At 51.2% G+C, this 16,775-nt stretch overlaps 1 protein-coding gene across 1 annotated transcript; it reads left to right on the top strand.

The window, feature by feature from the left end:
- Positions 1-1,540: 1,540 nt before the first annotated feature.
- Hspb8 (heat shock protein family B (small) member 8) lies at positions 1,541-15,963 on the top strand. The gene is made up of 3 exons (XM_028856556.2): positions 1,541-2,397; positions 8,586-8,649; positions 14,942-15,963. The coding sequence occupies exons 1-3, from the start codon at positions 2,034-2,036 to the stop codon at positions 15,099-15,101; spliced, it is 588 nt and encodes a 195-aa protein (XP_028712389.1). The 5' UTR covers positions 1,541-2,033; the 3' UTR covers positions 15,102-15,963.
- The last annotated feature ends 812 nt before the right edge of the window (positions 15,964-16,775 follow it).

Here is a 16,775-nt window from a genome sequence, read left to right as displayed (position 1 = left end):
AGTCTTTAGAAAGCATTTTCCCCCCTCATTTCAACCCTAGTTTGTCCCATTTTTTTGTGGTCGTTGTTTTGTTCGGTGTGGTCGATACATGGATAAAGATGCAATGGACAGTGAGAGCATAAAACACAAAGCCCGGTTCCACGGCTTGGGCACCACGGTTCTGTGCAGAGGTTCGCTGAGACGGGGGGGGGGGGCGGGGGGGGCGCATTTGGGACTGAGTGGGTGTTTCAGTGTCTAGCTTAAACCAGCGGGTGTGATGTTTTCACTTGTGAACCTACCACAATACAGTGAGTTTATAGAAAGACGGGGGGGGGGGGAGGGGTGCAGCTGAGTGGTGAGATGCATGCTTTTCCGCCGTGTAGAAGGCCGTGTTCTGCCTCCAGTACCACAACCGATCAATACAATTTAAAAAAAAAAAGTGATCTGCTGGCTTGGGATGGTTTGCTGTACTGCCACACCAGGCCCTCAGCAATGAGTGTGTGGGCGGGGTGGGGGAGGCTTCTCAGGCTAATGTTTGCGGAGCACTTGAGCGCAAATATTATGCAACTGATCAGTTGAAAGTTGAAGTCCTAAAAGCACAGGTCCCTCTGCGAGGCAGTCCATGACCTCACGCATTCCTGATGACACATGCCCCAAGTAGGCTCCTCTCTTGCCCATTTCACAGGTGGGAAACAGGCAGCTGAGGCATGCCTGGGAGTAGTGTTACCACTGATAGGGACTCTTGCCTTGACCAGACTTCAGCCAGACTCCTCGCAGGGCCGGGCACACATTGGCATTGTCTTCACCCAGTTTTAACAAGAACAAGTCAGTTCAGCCGCAACCCCCGTGGTTCCCTATAATAACCATCCCTCCACTCCCATCCCCCATAGGTGGCTTCTCCTCTAACTAGTTTTCAAAGGGGGTCCTGGCCACCCCAGTCTAGCCTTAGAGGAATCTGGCCAGGTCAGTTTATCCAGAATTCCCTCAGACCCCTGGAGTCCCCTTCGTCATTTCCCATCTGTTGACCCCCCCACTCTGCCTCCAGGCAGTGTTGGGAGTTGAACCTAGTTGCTTCTCTTGCTCCAGGACCTTCCAATCTATCCCAACAGACACTCTGCCTGACAATGCCTGTTCTTTTCATAACTTAACAAGTGTCATTGGAAAAGAAAAAAATCATGATATGGTGGTGGCGGTGGTGGTCATTCCCAGAAGTCTGAGGCGCCTTTGGCCATACTGTAAATGGGGATTCCATCTAGTCTTCAATCCAACGGGTCTCCCTTCTTCTGTGGGTCCCCAGGGTGGGAGGCAAGATAGAACATGTTCTGGGCATGGTATTTCCAGAGTGTGACCTGAGCACTCAGCCAGGCAGGCGGAGGGTTATTAATAGTCTGGCTTTAGTGCCCTGCGGGACACTAGTGCCTGGAGTGGACGCTGTTGGAGGCAGAGCGAGGGCGGAGCTGAGGACGGGGTGGAGAGAGCCCTGGAGAAGCTGGCTGGACTCGGACGCCACGGCCCCTCCCAGCTCCCCACCCCCCTCCCGAGGAGCCCAGTTCTTCTCTCAGCGGATTCTCAGGGGCTGGTTCATCACCTTTGAATACTCCTGTGACAGGAGGGGCCTGCAAAACCCGCCCCTCAGCCCCCAGCAGCAAATAAATAGAAGGCTCCCAGCCCAGAAGCCAGGAGAAGTTTCTAGGCGCGCGTCCCCGAGGTTTATTAAACTCTTGGCTGTGCTCAAGACCTCAGCGCGCTTTGGCTGGGAGCCTGGGCAGCCTGGGAGGCCGGTGACTTGCTGCTAAGCCTGGTGAGGTGGGACAGACAGAGGCCCTCTGGGGTTCTGCTGGGCCGGCTCGGTGGGTCACGTTTGTGAGCCAGGACCCCAGCTCCATTCTGGGCAGCGGATGGTTGGGCTTGTGGCTAACGGAAGATCAGCATTTTCTGAAGTGGAGGACTAAACTCTGAAGACCATCTCAAGCCACATCACCTTGCTGTGTGACCTTGGGTAGGTGGCTCCGTCTCTCTGAGCCTCTGTTTCCCCTTTGAGCTCAGCAGACACCATGGCAGACGGGCAACTGCCTTTCCCGTGCTCCTACCCAAGCCGCTTGCGCAGAGACCCCTTCCGGGACTCACCGCTCTCTTCCCGCCTGCTGGACGATGGCTTTGGCATGGACCCCTTCCCAGACGACTTGACAGCCCCTTGGCCTGAGTGGGCGATGCCTCGGCTCTCCGCCTGGCCTGGAACCCTAAGGTCCGGCATGGTGCCCCGGGGGCCTACAGCCACAGCCAGGTTTGGAGTGCCTGCTGAGGGCAGGAGCCCCCCACCCTTCCCTGGGGAGCCCTGGAAAGTGTGTGTCAATGTGCACAGCTTCAAGCCGGAAGAGCTGATGGTCAAGACCAAGGATGGATACGTGGAGGTGTCAGGTGAGTGAGAAGCAGACAGGCCAGGGTCTGTCTGTCTGTCTGTCTGTCTGTCTGTCTCTCTCTCTCTCTCTCAGTGTGTGTGTGTGTGTGTGTGTGTGTGCAGGTTCAGCCCAAACAACTTCAGTAGAAGGGACCTGTGACAGACAACATGGCCCAGGTGACCTCAGGTCTCAGGAATGCAGCCCACAATGTTATCTTTAGGGACAAGTGCTTCTCAGTGGGTGACCGACAGAGTCTGAATATGACCCAGTGGCTGGGGGTCCTCAGGGCACCATGTCCACCTGAGAACTGGCAGAGACCAGACTGGATCTTGCGAAGTGGGCAATTTTAATACAAAGAATAGACTGGATGCGTGGAGGATTTCTGAAGACCCAGGAAGAGGGGGTTACTATACCTAACCCCCCCACACAAATCCACAACCCCGCGGAGTGGGGCAGGGTGAATGCTGAGTCGCCGGGTTGGTGACAGTCAGGGAAACTGAGGCTGGATAGTAATGAGAACCACAGAGCTGTTGTCCTCGGTGACCGGGAGGCCAGCATCAGGTAGCGCCGAAGTGAGGACAGTCCGAGGAGGTGGCTCGTGTCCACCCGTCCCTTTTAGACTGGGGAAATGGAGGCACAGAGAGGTTAGCGTAATTTGCTCCAGGCGTCAAAGGGTTCCAACCCAGGCTGTCTTGGGAAGTAGAGATGGAAGGGAATTTTACTTATTTGTTTGTTTGTTTTAATTTATTTATTTAAATCAGAAACACACACACAAACAAAATAACCCCACCAATAACAACAACAACAACGAAAACCACTTAAAAATCCACTTTCCTCTGACTCTTCATCCCATGACCCTCTACTCCCATCTTGCAGCGGAGGAGGCCTTGCCCCAGGTCATACAATGAGTCAGCAAAAGGACCAGAGCCGCGCTTAGGCCTGGCCACAGCACCAGGCCCAGGGCTTTCCCTACCCCACTGCACTCTGGGAGAAAGAATACGCCGTGAGGGGGGGGAAAAGACAGAGGAGACAGGAAGCTGGGACTCGGCTTCCTCCTGCCTCCCTCCCAATTAACAGGCCATTAAAAAGAGCTGGTTCCTGGCAGGGGCCTGTCAGCCAGAAAAATCAATAGCATCCCCGCTGCTGCCAGGCCTAGCTGAGCGGGGACAAGTCCCAGCAGGGTTCCAGGGGAGGGTTTTGAAGTCCCTGGGAGTAGAACCGTAAACATCCAAGGCTGTGGCTGTGGGTGTGGTGGGGCAGGCACGCCGGGGCACACGCACGTGCTGACGTGGGTGTGGGCTGTCGGCCTCAGCTGGTGAGCCAACACAAGCTCTGCTGCTCCCTAACCAACAGGATGGGCTAGTTACATTTTTAGCTGTCTTGTTCCTTTTCTGGGCGTCGAGGTCCCTATGGGTCCTCGGGACGGGTGGCGGTAGCCTCCAACAGGGCAGTCTTTGTATGGCTGCCACATGGATGGTGCCCGGGATACTAACAGTTAGTTTGTTCTTGTAAACAGCAATACAGTGGTGGCCGTGGTGTGGGCACATGGGGGGAGATTCCAGCAAATAACAAACGATACATGCTCTTTGAGACCCGGGATCAAATTCGAGCCCAACCGTGAGGTAGCCGAATGGATACCGACTGGGAGCCTCAGTTTCCCCGTCTGTGCAGTGGGAATTTATGGCCGTTCCTGTCACACAAGGCTAGTGGGAAGATGTAGTAAATGCAGACGATCTATCCAGAACATCTGTAAAATGGAGTTAATAGCGCATCCTGCGGACTGAGGTCATCATCACCCCACCCTTGATCAGTTTTAATTACGGTTGTTCAAGGCCAAGGCTTCCAGATCGCCCACACCCTGTAGTCTTTTCTTTACCCTCCCTCGACTCCTTAACAGGTGGAGTCTGGCAGCCACGGGCTGAGATCTCAGGCTAGAACCTTAGTGATCCGGAGGCTTGGGGTGTATCATGGAGCCTCAAGGTCTCTGTGAAATGGGAACTCTGGAACTAAAACAAAAAGATAAACCTTGTACGTGTGCAGCTAATTGTGGTCCAAGCTATACAGACTCCAAACCCGCCAAGGGTGCAGGCGAAAGCTTCCTTCCCTGAAAGGGGTTTAAGAGCCAAGATCTGCGGCTCCCTGTAAAAGCAACTCCTAAAGGGGAAGCCAGGGAACACAGTCAGTACCCCAGCTATACCTTGCAATAAAAACCAGTTCTTCCACAAGCAGTTCAGGCTAGACCTTTGCTCAGCGTCCACTTAGGCTGGCTTACTGGTTGGTTACTCACAATGTTTTGTTGTTGTTGTTTAGGAGTGTGGGTAGGTTTGTAACACCACCCCCGCCCATTTTACAGATAGTGAAACCGAGGCCTAGGGAGGCTAACTCACCCAGCACAACCAGCCACCTGTTTCCTCTCTGGCAGTATTTAACATTTAAGGCCAGGCCTACCTAGAGGTTCATTGGCTGACTCTAGTTCTGACTGTGAACCTGTTTAGACTTCTAAACACCCCCAACCTCTGGGCTCAGCTTCAATGCGGTCTCACAAAGACAGGAGCTAGGTCAGATTTTGCCTCATCATCTTCTTCCGGGTGTCTGGGGAATGGATGGAAGGCTATTCTGAGTTTTGTAGATGATGCCAGATGAGCCAAAATCATGAGTAAGCCTCCTCCTCATTGCAGGGCTTCTCAGAGCCTTCCCTGGTGCATGCAGTTGATGGATCTTATCTGACCATGAAGGAATACCCTGCTCCAGGGAAGCGTTTGGAAAATGTGGGTTCATGATTTCCATCATGCTTCAGCTTCCTGACCTGCAGGCAACAGCCAAGAATGAACCCTTCAAGGGCTACTGGGCCAGGCCTTGGTTAAGGAAAGACTGGAAAGGGTTTGTCTTGGTCCCAGGGCCTCTGCTCTCCCTGGAAACAGCACCTTTCCTTGATGGGTCTGGTCGCACACCCTGCCCCTTACCAGTACTGCCACAGCTCTTTAGGGTACCTGAGAAACATTCCAGCTGCATGAGATTTCTTCTGTCCCAGGATGGCAGAGATCTTTCTGTACAAACAGTCATCATTTCTTCCTTCTGTGTACAAAAAACAAAACAAAACAAAACAAAAAAACAAAACATTTTGATGGTATAAAATGTATATCAGAAAGCAAGCTAATGAATGAAGACTTGCTGGTAGAACATCAGATACCCCATAACCAATGCACATATGCAAATGATATGCAAACATCAGAACATTTTAGAGGAGAAGAAACTGAGAATGAAAGCGTAGAGCCGTGTCAGGAAATGTCTGAGCAGGGATTGGCATCCGGCTCCCGGGACTCCGCCGCCACCCTTTGCTCCATCAATCACTTCCAGGGTGTTTGGCCTCAGGCACATCACTTGGTCAGGCGAGCTCAGGGTGGTGTGGCCACAGACTCACAGACCCTCTCTGAATTTCAGTTTCTCTATCCACACAGTGGTGGTAATAAAGTCCCTGCTTAAAGGAGTTGGCATAAGTAAGTCGCTGAGAACAGGGGCCGACACCGAGTCCAGACCACACAGGGGTTCCTTGGCTTACCGTGGGGGGCGAGGGCCTCAGAGACCCCATTGTAAATCCAAAGTACCCCAAGCCGAACATGCAGTTGACATGCCTGACCCACCAAGCATTACAGCTGAGCCCCGCCCTCCCCGGAACCAGCCTACTGTTAGGCAAAATTATCCCACAGGACCCTGACTTTATTATAAAGCACTGACTCTCTCCTGTCACGCACTGAGCAGATGCAAAGCAACAGTGAGGTAGACCGAGCAGCGGAGTCCATTCAAAGGCTGCATTAGCAATGTCGGTATGAGCTGGCCGCTGGCGCTTCATCATCTCCCTCCTCGCCTCCAGCAGTGACCAGGCCCTGCAGAAGGAGGAGGACAGGGTGCAGAAGAGCTGAGTCAGAGGCCCTGGCCTGGCCCCAGTGGGAGCAGGTTCCTCCGAGGCCCAGGCCTCGGGGAGGGGACCAGAGAACAGACAGTGCTCCAGTGGCCACAGACTCATGCTGGCGCTGAGTAGATGATTTGTCACCGAGTTGAACAGAATAACCTCTTGAGCTGACAGCACATTCGCAGAATAGAGAGTTCTGGCCTACAGACACTGCAGTCTAAAAGTGCATTCCGGTCAGTATACCTCTCCTCCCAGTAGTGGGAGGATACAGAGTATGGTTTTCCTAAGGGCCGTGGAGCAATATAGAAGGTCTCACGCTTGGCTCAAATCCCAGAAGTCGCTGGGTTTGGTGTGGAGATCAAGTTGCAAGGATTTTTAGTGCAGAGAGGAGGCTTCCATTGTTGTCTGTGCCGAAAAGTAAGAGGCTGGCTAAGCAAGCCATTATGGAGTTCTGCAGAGGGATACTAGGGAGCCATTGAAAATCAGGAGGTCCTGAGTTCCAGTCCTTAACACCTACATAAAAGCTGGGCACACCAGCCTGAACACTGGGGAGGCAGAGGCAGGAGGATTCCAGGCACTTTCTGGCCAGCCAGCATAAAACGTTTGGTGAGCTCCAGGTTCCGGGAGAGACCCTGTCTCAAAGTCTAGGGTGGAGGTCCCACAAGATGGATCAACAGGCAAAAGGCACCTGCTCCCGAGCCTGACCGTCTACGTTTGACTCCTGCAAGCTGGCCTCTGATGTCCATGGCACACGATCCATACCAAGCACACAAAATTAACAAGTTAATTTAAAAGGCAATAAAATCGTAAGGTGGGTAAGCACTTGAGAAAGACGTTCAGCATCACTCAGTGCTCTCCCACTCCCCTCCACACACACACACACACACAACCACGCTGTCGAAGAGTATTTGGAGAAAATGGAAAAGTAATCATAATTTCTCAGCCAGATGAGGACAGAATGATCCCTTTGGTACGATGTGTGATGTATGGCTGTATTCTAGAAAATCCATACGTTTTTAAGAAGCATTTTCTATGTCTGGAGATGTAAACACTTTGTTCATGACAGGCTTGGGCGGGGGTGGAGGGGGGTGGGAGGGGTGGGGGGAGGATGGGTGATTGTGTTTTTTTTGTAAATTTATTTCCTACACTTCCTAACATACATATGCATTATCTTGTAATCAGAAAAGGTTATTAAATGAATGATTAATGGTACAAAGTATTACTAATGCAATCACCTGTAAATGATGAGTTTAAGACAATTTGGACCTCCACAAGATGCTGTAGTCCCCCTGGGTATTTATAGTCTCTGTTCGGAAGCTCTATTCCTCAGGAAGGCCTCCTGAGTGTGAATGGGGGCCTGGGCTCTGGAATGTGACCTCAAAAAGGAGTGGAGTGTGCAAAGGGCAGGTGCTGACAGGTGGCCCAGCCAAGCACTAATCCTGTTTGCTTAAAGAGAAATTTAAGACACCCTGCTTAAAAAAAAAAAAAAAAGATGAAGAATGGGGATCGTTGAGAGGATCACACTTTGCCATATGAATTGCAGGATAAAAGCCAGTTCGGTCTGAAGCCTTCTTGTGATTTCATCTTCCTCTCCATAATTGGAAGAAGGAGCCCCTGAGAGGCGTGGCTGGTAGAATTCCCCTCTCCGGTTCTGTGGCTCTTCTCTAAGAAGAGGTCCCTTAGGAGGGATTGGGTGTGTCCAGCAGATGGAAGCATTATTTCCGGGCTGGAGAGGTGGTGCAGGAAGCTCGCCGCACATCCGAGGGCAGAGGAGCAGGAGGCCACAGCCTTTGGCATTGACTCCGTGAGTGCCAGGGCAGCCATGCACCTTCTGGGTGACCTTGAACCCACTCTGGAACCTTAGTTGACACTTTAGCAACAGCAGGAGAAAGAAGCTGATCCGAACAGCCAGGAAAGGGTGCTAGGTGGCCAGGAAGCCTCAGATGTGGCTTTGTGTCTTTTTTCTACCTCACAGATAGATCTGTGATGCCAGCTCCTGGGACCCGCTGGACAGCCAGGGGGTAGGAGTTACGCGGGAGGCTGGAAGCTAGGGAACAGGTGCCCCAGTTGTCAACGAAACATCATCAATGTCCTCTTCCTTGCCCATTGTATTAGCTCATGTTCCACCAGCTTGGGAGGTGGGCTTGAGTCTGTAGGCCAAACAGAGCCCAGACTCCACACCACTCCTAAGCTACCAAAGAAGGCAAGAGCAGAGCAGGATTTGAATTCAAGCCCAAATTCCGAATGATGCCCAAAGGGTACAAATTCTAACACACGATGATGCTCCTGTCTTCTAGGCAAACATGAAGAGAAGCAGCAGGAAGGTGGTATTGTCTCCAAGAACTTCACCAAGAAAATCCAGTAAGTACCCTTGCAGGGGGCACCTCAGGCAGGCACTGAGGGTGGAACTCAACCCTGGGATTCTGATTTCTTGGGAGAGACATCCAGGCAAGGAATTGAACGCTCAGACCTTGAGGGGAAAGGTTGTTATAATAAACCTGTAATAGGGGCCGCTCTCATGCATGTGGAGTGCATGCAAATGTGTATGTTGGTTGTGGAGTGCATGGACTCTGTGCTCACATAGAGACTAGAGGTAGATGTCCAATGTCCTGCTCTATCACTCTTCACCTTTCCCCTTGTGACAGGGTTTCTCACTGAACCTAGAGCTGAGCTATTAACCAGGAAGCCCACACCAATCCTCCTGCCTCTCTCTCCCATAGCTCTGGGGTCACAAGCGTACATTGCCACGCCTAGTTTTAGCATGGGTGCTGGGAATTTGAACTCAGATCTTCATGCGCACAGCGAGCAGTCTTGCACACTGAGCCATCTCCACGGCCCCTCCAATAAGGCATCTTCCTCTACAGCTGAGATAATTCCTGTGTACCTCAAAATATTGGTTCAAACTGTTGTCTGGTTTCCTGGGATCCCTCTCACCCACCACGGAGGTTTGGAGGCTTGAGACACCACCCTAGAGAAAGGACAAGTTTGACATAAGGGAGGGATTCTTGTTAGCTGTGGTCTTATGAGAGCAGTAAGCAGGCAGCCAAGCTGAACCGATGAAGCATGGCCACATCGCCTCACCGGCAGTCCCTGAAGGCTCAGTGGAGGATGCTGGTTGCATTAGAGGATTCGGTGCCTGTCATGCACTGCCTCTCCAATCAGCATCACTCACTGGGTGAATTTCTGGTCCTGAGGTCGTTCACAGCCATCTCTGTCTTGACCTCTGCCATGAAGGTAGACAACAGGAAGAAGATGCATTGCAAACCCTCCGTGTATTGTGGAGGAAGTAAATCTCCAATAGATGAAAGGGCCAGGCTAAGGTCTACAGTAAGGATTTAGCACTGCCCCAAACAGGTCGCTGACCCCGTATTTTCCTCTGCTAAAGAGATACTGCTCCAGTATCTTCGCAGGCAATGGCACTTGTCCTTAGGGGGCCTGGTCCAGGCAGTCTGTTGCTACGATGCTCATGATCCTGTCTGAGCTCCACACTAGCCCTGGCAAACACATTCTGTGGCAGAGAGACTGCACCGGCTGAATCCTGAGGTTTCATTTTCAGCATTGGGAGTCTACATCCCAGTCTCTGAATGCGTGTGCCCTTTCCTGACCCCATCCCCAGCACCCCCACGGTTCTCGGAAGCCCTTGGAAACTTCCTGATAAGGCAAATACCAACCAGTTTCTTTTTACATTCGCTGGCTTGCCAGAATCTGTGACCTTCACCTCTTTCCCCAGCCCAGCCTCTAGATCAAACAGAACTGAGAGAAGGAAGCAAGCGAGGGAGGGCACTGATGTCTCTCCTTCCAGAGGCTCACACCCTGGCTAGGGACAGAATCACAAACAGGGAGGAGCTGAGAAGAAGCTCCTGCAGGGAGCATGGTGAATCAATCATCTTTCAAAACATCCAGGAGGTGGGGAGTGGCCCACCGGGTAAGGGCTTTGGCTCTGTAAGCATGAGGACCCGAGTGAGTTTGAATCTCCAGCACCCACGTACAAAGCTGGCCAGGGTCCTATGTGCCTGTAACCCTGGTGTTGTGGGGCAGAGGAGGGCAGATCCTGACTGGTCACTGGCCTGCCCGCCTAGCTGAAATGGTCAGCTTCCTGTGAGAGACCCTGTGTCAAGGGACAAGGCAGAAGAGTGAGGAAGGGAGACACCCAGTGTCCTGCTCTGGCCTCCACATGCCAAGTGCACACTCCCCACACACTCACATTAGCATATTCACACACACACACACACACACACACACACACACACACACACGCACACACACACACTGTCCAAAGCTGGGCATGGTAGCTCACACTTATTATAATCCTGGAACTCTGAAGGCTGAGACAGGAATCTTATAACAAGTTAAAGGCCAACCCAGGCTGCATCGTGAGACCCCTGTCTCAAACAATACAAAACATGCCAGTTTCCCATGGATTTCCCCCACCTCTGAGGCCACTCAGGAAGCAGCTCTGGGGATTCGATGACAAGACAGAAAAGCCTGAAGTTGCTGAAGATAGTGTAGCTACTCAGCTGCTGAAGGGCAAGTTGTTGACACATTGACTGTGTGTGTTAGTTAGCTTTTTCGTTAATAGCAAATGCCTGAGAAAAACAGGAGGGGGGGGGATTTGTATCAGGCTCACTGTTCCAGGCCATCGTGGTGGAGAGGGTGGTGGGTGTGGGGAAGGAGAGCAGCTCACAGCACAGCAGTGAGAAATGAGAGAAAACACCTGCATTCTGGGGGCAGTCTGCCTTTCCGATCCTTAATCTGCCTCCCCCCACCCCCTGTCTATGGCATGGTTCCGCCTACATCAGGGTCTTCCCCCACTTAATCCACTCTGCAGCCTCCCTCTCTGATAATCAAGACTGAGCCTCACTCTGTATCCCCGGGACCACCCAAACCTCCTTCCATTCCAAACACTGAGGGTCCCCCAAGGTCTTCCTCCATCAGCACAGCGTGCATCCATCCATTGTGAATGGTCAATGTCCACCTATGCCACTTACTTGTTGAGTATTTTGACTCCCCGCCCTGGTATAGAGACTCCCCCATATTAAGATAAAATTAAGGTCTCACTTAGAGCGACTTGGGTAGCTGCTCTGAGGTTGCATTCCCTCCCACACAGGGCTGTGATAGAGAGTTGGGAGGATTAAGATGAAGTGTTGGGTGGTGCGGATTAATATTAGGAAGGCTCCCCAAGGTTAGAGTCACACAAGAGTGGCTCTGGCAGATGGAAATATCAAGGACTCAGGCTGGAGACTGGGGTAACCCTTGGGCTAGCGTCAGGGAACCTGGTTGTCTTTCCCAGGAAAAGCCCCGGTCTTCAGAGGACAGAAAAATGTCTTTAGCCAAGCCTGGGGTCCTTGGAGGATTCCACCTCTGCAGAGCGCTACAGCAAACACCTTGGGCTTGGAAGTACATCCCAGCAGTCTGTTTGGGTTGAGAGAGAGGGGGGGGGGTGGTAGGTGCTTCACAGGTTAGAAGCAGGCCCTTTTCTGGCCCCAGCTTGGAGGAGAAAACAGGAAACAGGATGCAGGAAGTCAGCACAGAGGATGCTCAGCAGAGACTCCTAGCTCTCCCTGTCTCACATCTTTCCAGGTGTCTGGTCAGCCCTTTGTTGACATCTGTGATATGCCAGCGTCCGTATTATGAGGTCTACAGGCTTAACCCTACTTAACCATTCAAACAATCCCATTAAGATGATTAAACTCTCCCTGTCCATGAAGAAACTGAAGTTCAGAGCGGTGGGCGAGAGGATTGAAGTGCTGGGAAAGAATAGACCTGGATTATTAGAAAGCCTTTAAGAAGAAAGGAGAAGTCCGACCACTCGGGAGCTGGGGAACATAAGGCTCCTGACGTAGACAGGACACAGAAAGAATCACGCTGCAGGGTGTCGCTTTGTGTGGACTCTAAAATAACCAAGCTCTTTAAGGGAGAGAGTAGGATGTGGCTGTCGGGGTTGGAGATGAAAGGGAACAGGAAGTTGGGGGCTGGGGAGCTAGCTCAGTCTCTATAGTGCTTGCCACACAGAAGGACCTGTGCCCTAGCCCATGGGAGTAATCCCAGTGTGGTGGCCTGAGCTTGTAATTCCAGGGTCGGGGAGGCAGAGATAAGAGGAACTCTGGGATCGCCAGCCAGCTGACAGCTTAGCCTATCAGGAAGTCCCAAATCCCCGTAAGAGATCTGGTCTCAAATACTAACAATAATAATTCATAATAACAAATAATCATCATTGTAATAATAACAATGATAAACAAGCTGGGTAACTCCTCAGGAACAATGCCCACGGTTGATGCCTGATCTGCACATGCTTGTGCACACATATGTGATCATACCCACATGAACACACACACACACACACACACACACACACACACACACAATTTGATAAGCCAGTAAAATTGTCTCTAAAAAGAAAGGTACCATGGCATTTGAACACTGGTCTCTCCACCTTTAGAGCCCCTGGCCTTCCTGCTGGGTTAAGAGAGCTCAGGTTACAGCATTCACACACAGCCCTCACTGTTCCTCAGCTTCACAAACTTCCATTTCTACCCCATCACCAGTTTCAGGCTTTTTCTCCCTCTAACATCAGCCCACTTTTAATAAAGTTAAATTCTCACCCCTAACGTGATCCCTAAGGAAGGCACCTACAAGGGAAATTAACCCTAAGAGGCTAAGCCTGGGTCCTCTAACTAGATAAGGTCACTTGCCCTGGGGCCCAAAGTTTAAGCCAGCTCTTAATGGGAAAGGAAAAGCAGTTAGTGCCTGGCCCTAAAGGTATGGCGGTATTTAACACTCAGCCTCAGCGGGGGACTGTCATTCAGATGCAAATGAGGGCCCAAGGGATCTCTTTAACCTTTTCCCACCACCTTGGGAATTCGGGACTCTGCTGAGAGAACCCAAACAAGTCTACTCCCACATGTAGGCCTCAGTTTCTCCGTATACAAGGTCATCCTTCTGGGCCAGCAGGAAGGTCTTTGGGCTCTGATGTCTGTGCACCTTGCCTTTAAATATCTACACCTGTCAGGAGGCCAATATGCAGGGCCGGTGACTACAAGGATCCTCATACCGTGACCCGACTGCCAGATACTATTCCAACATGCTTTTTCCTCCAAGGAAATAGGATCTGAGAAGTCAGATCATCAGCTCACACTCTGACAGTTGAGAAGCTCGGGATTTGAACACAGGTCTTCTTGCCTGCTAGGCCCACACTATGGCTGTACCAGGTGCTCACTGGCTGGCACGCAGCAAATGGTTAAACAGAATTGGCCCATCCCTAGCCGTGGGCAGGGCAGTGGGGAGGGAGGCCCACAGCGAGGCTTTGTCTTCCCAAAGCTTGGTTTGGCGACCCTCCAAACTCTTAAGCAGCGTCTTTGTTGGTCTGCATAGTTCCGCTTTGGCATGGTGGCTTTGGGTGGATGTGGCTCCTGGGTCTTTGAACTTCTGATGATGGGAAATGACTCCCAGGCCCCCCATGGAGAGTCCTGATCACTTTCAGGGGTGAGCAGCCCACTCCCTGCTGTGTACAATAGGCAGAGCTGGTCTGGCCTGTGGGTAAGGCCTCTGGTGACGGAAGCTCCTGGCTTCTCTGCCCTTCCTTCACATGGTTGGTGCTGGGGAGGCAGGAGAACACACTGTGTGGAGCCCAAGATATCAGTTCTGAGTCCGTCTGCTGGTGGGAACTGGACAGCCTTGGGCAAATCAGCTCACTTCTCTGAGTCTCGGTATCCTTGTCTGTGAATGGGGACAGTAGGAGAACCTTCTTGGCAGGATTCTTAGCAACTGAATGTGAACAGGCAAGTCAGACATAACACCTGAAATGTTGAAGTGCTCAGCAGGTTGTGGGTTTTGTTTTGTTTTTTATTCTTACTACTAAAGGCATCCCAGTGAGACCATTAACACGCCATCACAGTTTGGTTTCAAGTCTGTTGAAGAAATCATATACCGGGTAGCTTCATTCACTCCAAATAACAAAGAAAAAAAGTATTTTAATCCTTAAAGCCGGGCATGGTGGCACATGCCTCCAGTCAACAGTTCTTAGGAGATCCAGGAGTTCAAGGCCATAGGGACAGTCTGGGCAGTGTGAGCCCCTGTCCCCTTTCACCTTCCAAATCCGTGTGAGAAACGGAATCAGATTTGAGAACAGAAGCCCCACCTTTGACACTTTGAGTCATGGAGCCTGTCTGACTCCCCTCCGAGTCTCATGATTTCTGAGACAGAAGCTTGCACTCCTGTTATTCACTGCACTAGAATCTTCTAAAAGATGACAACGTGGAGCTTGAGTTCAGACCTGGACACCCTTATAAAAGCCAGGTGTGATCGCACACATCTGTAACTGGAGGTGGAAAGATGGGGGCACGTGGATCCCCAACCCTCATAGGCTAGTTAGCCTCAGCAGCTGGAGGAACTCCAGGTTCAGTGAGAGACCCTGCCTCAAACAATAAGATGGTAAGCAATGGAGGAAGCAGCCTGATACCCAGCTCTGGCCTCCACACGCATATGCACGTGCGCGCCAATGCACACATCAGCGCAAACATGTACATGTACCAAACACACCCATATACGCACACTCCTGTGCAAAAGAATATTTTCTTTCCAGTGAATACAGTTTCGTTGTTTCGGCTCTATGAAAAACAACCAACGGGTAAGAGCTTGTGTTTCGCTCTCCTAGGCTTCCTGCAGAAGTGGATCCGGTGACCGTCTTTGCCTCACTTTCCCCAGAGGGCCTGCTCATCATCGAAGCTCCCCAAGTCCCTCCTTACTCACCCTTTGGAGAGAGCAGCTTCAACCACGAGCTTCCCCAAGACAACCCGGAAGTCACCTGTTCCTAAGACTTCAGCCTTGGTCCTTCTTCGTTCCTGTCCCCAGTCCCAGGGAATCTCTGGTTTGAGGGTACATACACTACTTTAGCAGAACTCCGATTTAAAGCAACTCAGATGTTGGGGGGATGGGAGGGAGAAGAGAATGACCACAGAGTCCCTGGATAACGTAGTTAATAGATTTCTCCACAGGATGACACAATGGGCGAGCCTTGCTTGGTTGTGTTAGGTCACGGTGTAGGGGAGGATTTTCCTTCATCTTGGTCCAGCTGAAGACACCGCGCAGTCTATAATTGTAAAACTAGTGAATGGGGACTGGACATTTCACGTCACATCTTTACCTTGCAGCTAACGCAAGGGTTGCTTTTTCTCTGGGGACCTTCCCATCACCCAGATTCCTGCTCTGGGCTCTCCTAATGTGTGGCTTGGTTGATGGGGCCCTCTGGCTCCCTCTCAGTGTGTTTCTAAACTCTTTGTTTAGGAGAAGTTATAGGCAGGTCTTATATCCCCATGTGGGATTATTCAGCCACACAAAACAGTGCCTTTTGCCCCTCACCCAGATACATACCACATGACCCCATGGCTCTCAAATGATCACCACCGAGGACTCTGGGAACCTCCCAGTTGATTCTCTGGCTAAGGTTCCCCTTTATTGTGTCCCCTGTGTCCAAGTCAGATTTTTACAGAGAGCTGTCTCCAAGCAGCTCTATCAGGAACCAAGCAAAGGCCAGACAACCTGGCACACAGGCTAGTGGTATCGTGTATGTGGGGGGAATGTGTGTGTCTTTGTTGTGTGAATTGTGCTGTTGTTTAGGGGAAAAAAATAAGAGTAAATAATAATAATAACGATGATGCCAATAAAGGAGCTGATGTTCTTAGCATATTGTGCTTCATTTCATGAGAAACTAACCACGCTGTGACGGTGATAAACATCATCAAGAGTGTTAGGGCTTTAGGTAATGACTCCTGAGTAAATAGTGGGGTAGACAGCATGAGTGGTGGACAGATGGACAGAACACTTTCAGCCAACTCCAGGAGAAGTTTAGACGAGCTTGCCTAGCTGTTTCCTCAGCCCTGGTTCCCATATTTTGTCTCTGCCCATTGTGATGGCTCTATGTAGTTATAGTCTGTCCTCATGTCCAATAAGGCTGCAGCTAATACAAGTATCTCATCCTCCCATGACAACGTAGGGGAGGAGAAGGCTGGGGTGAGAGGTTTCCTTGTGTGGCCTCTCATTTCCCGGAAGCCCAGTGAATGTCTCCTTCGGTGTCGTCTGTCTGTCCAGAGACCAGTTCCTGGCTCGAGAGGATGGGATGATGTCATAGTTACTTTTCATGGTTGCTGTGATAAATTATTCTGACAAAAGCAACTTTAGGAAGAAAAGATTTGCTTTGGCTCTTATCTCCCGCATCACAGATGGGGAAACTGAGGCCCCGAAAGATGAAATGCACCACCCAAAACACACACCTGGTAAGCAATAGCCCCAGGCAGCCTGGGACCTTCACACTCAGCCATTGCATTCTCCATTTGCCTGGCAAAGCAAAATCTAAGTTGTGGCAAGTGAGTCCGTCCCAGTTGCTAGGAAAGGGGAGGTGGCATTGCAAGCCAGGGCTTCGTGTGACTGACCAGAGGAGAGTCAGTCACGTCAGGGTTGGTGATCAGGCACAATTCTAAGACTTGAACAAA

The sequence above is a fragment of the Peromyscus leucopus genome, chromosome 23 (genome assembly GCF_004664715.2).
Source record: "Peromyscus leucopus breed LL Stock chromosome 23, UCI_PerLeu_2.1, whole genome shotgun sequence".
Classification (NCBI taxonomy): Eukaryota; Metazoa; Chordata; class Mammalia; order Rodentia; family Cricetidae; genus Peromyscus; species Peromyscus leucopus.
The sequence above is the reverse complement of the archived record's forward strand: the minus strand, read 5'-3'. Positions and strand labels throughout refer to the sequence as shown.

What these genes read in the sequence shown, in the direction of transcription:
- Hspb8 (XM_028856556.2), top strand. Translation starts at nt 2,034, where the DNA reads ATGGCAGACGGGCAACTGCCTTTCCCGTGCTCCTACCCAAGCCGCTTG. An exon ending in TGGATACGTGGAGGTGTCAG is followed by an intron (nt 2,398 to 8,585) that starts GTGAGTGAGAAG and finishes CCTGTCTTCTAG; the next exon opens with GCAAACATGAAGAGAAGCAG. An exon ending in AACTTCACCAAGAAAATCCA is followed by an intron (nt 8,650 to 14,941) that starts GTAAGTACCCTT and finishes TCGCTCTCCTAG; the next exon opens with GCTTCCTGCAGAAGTGGATC.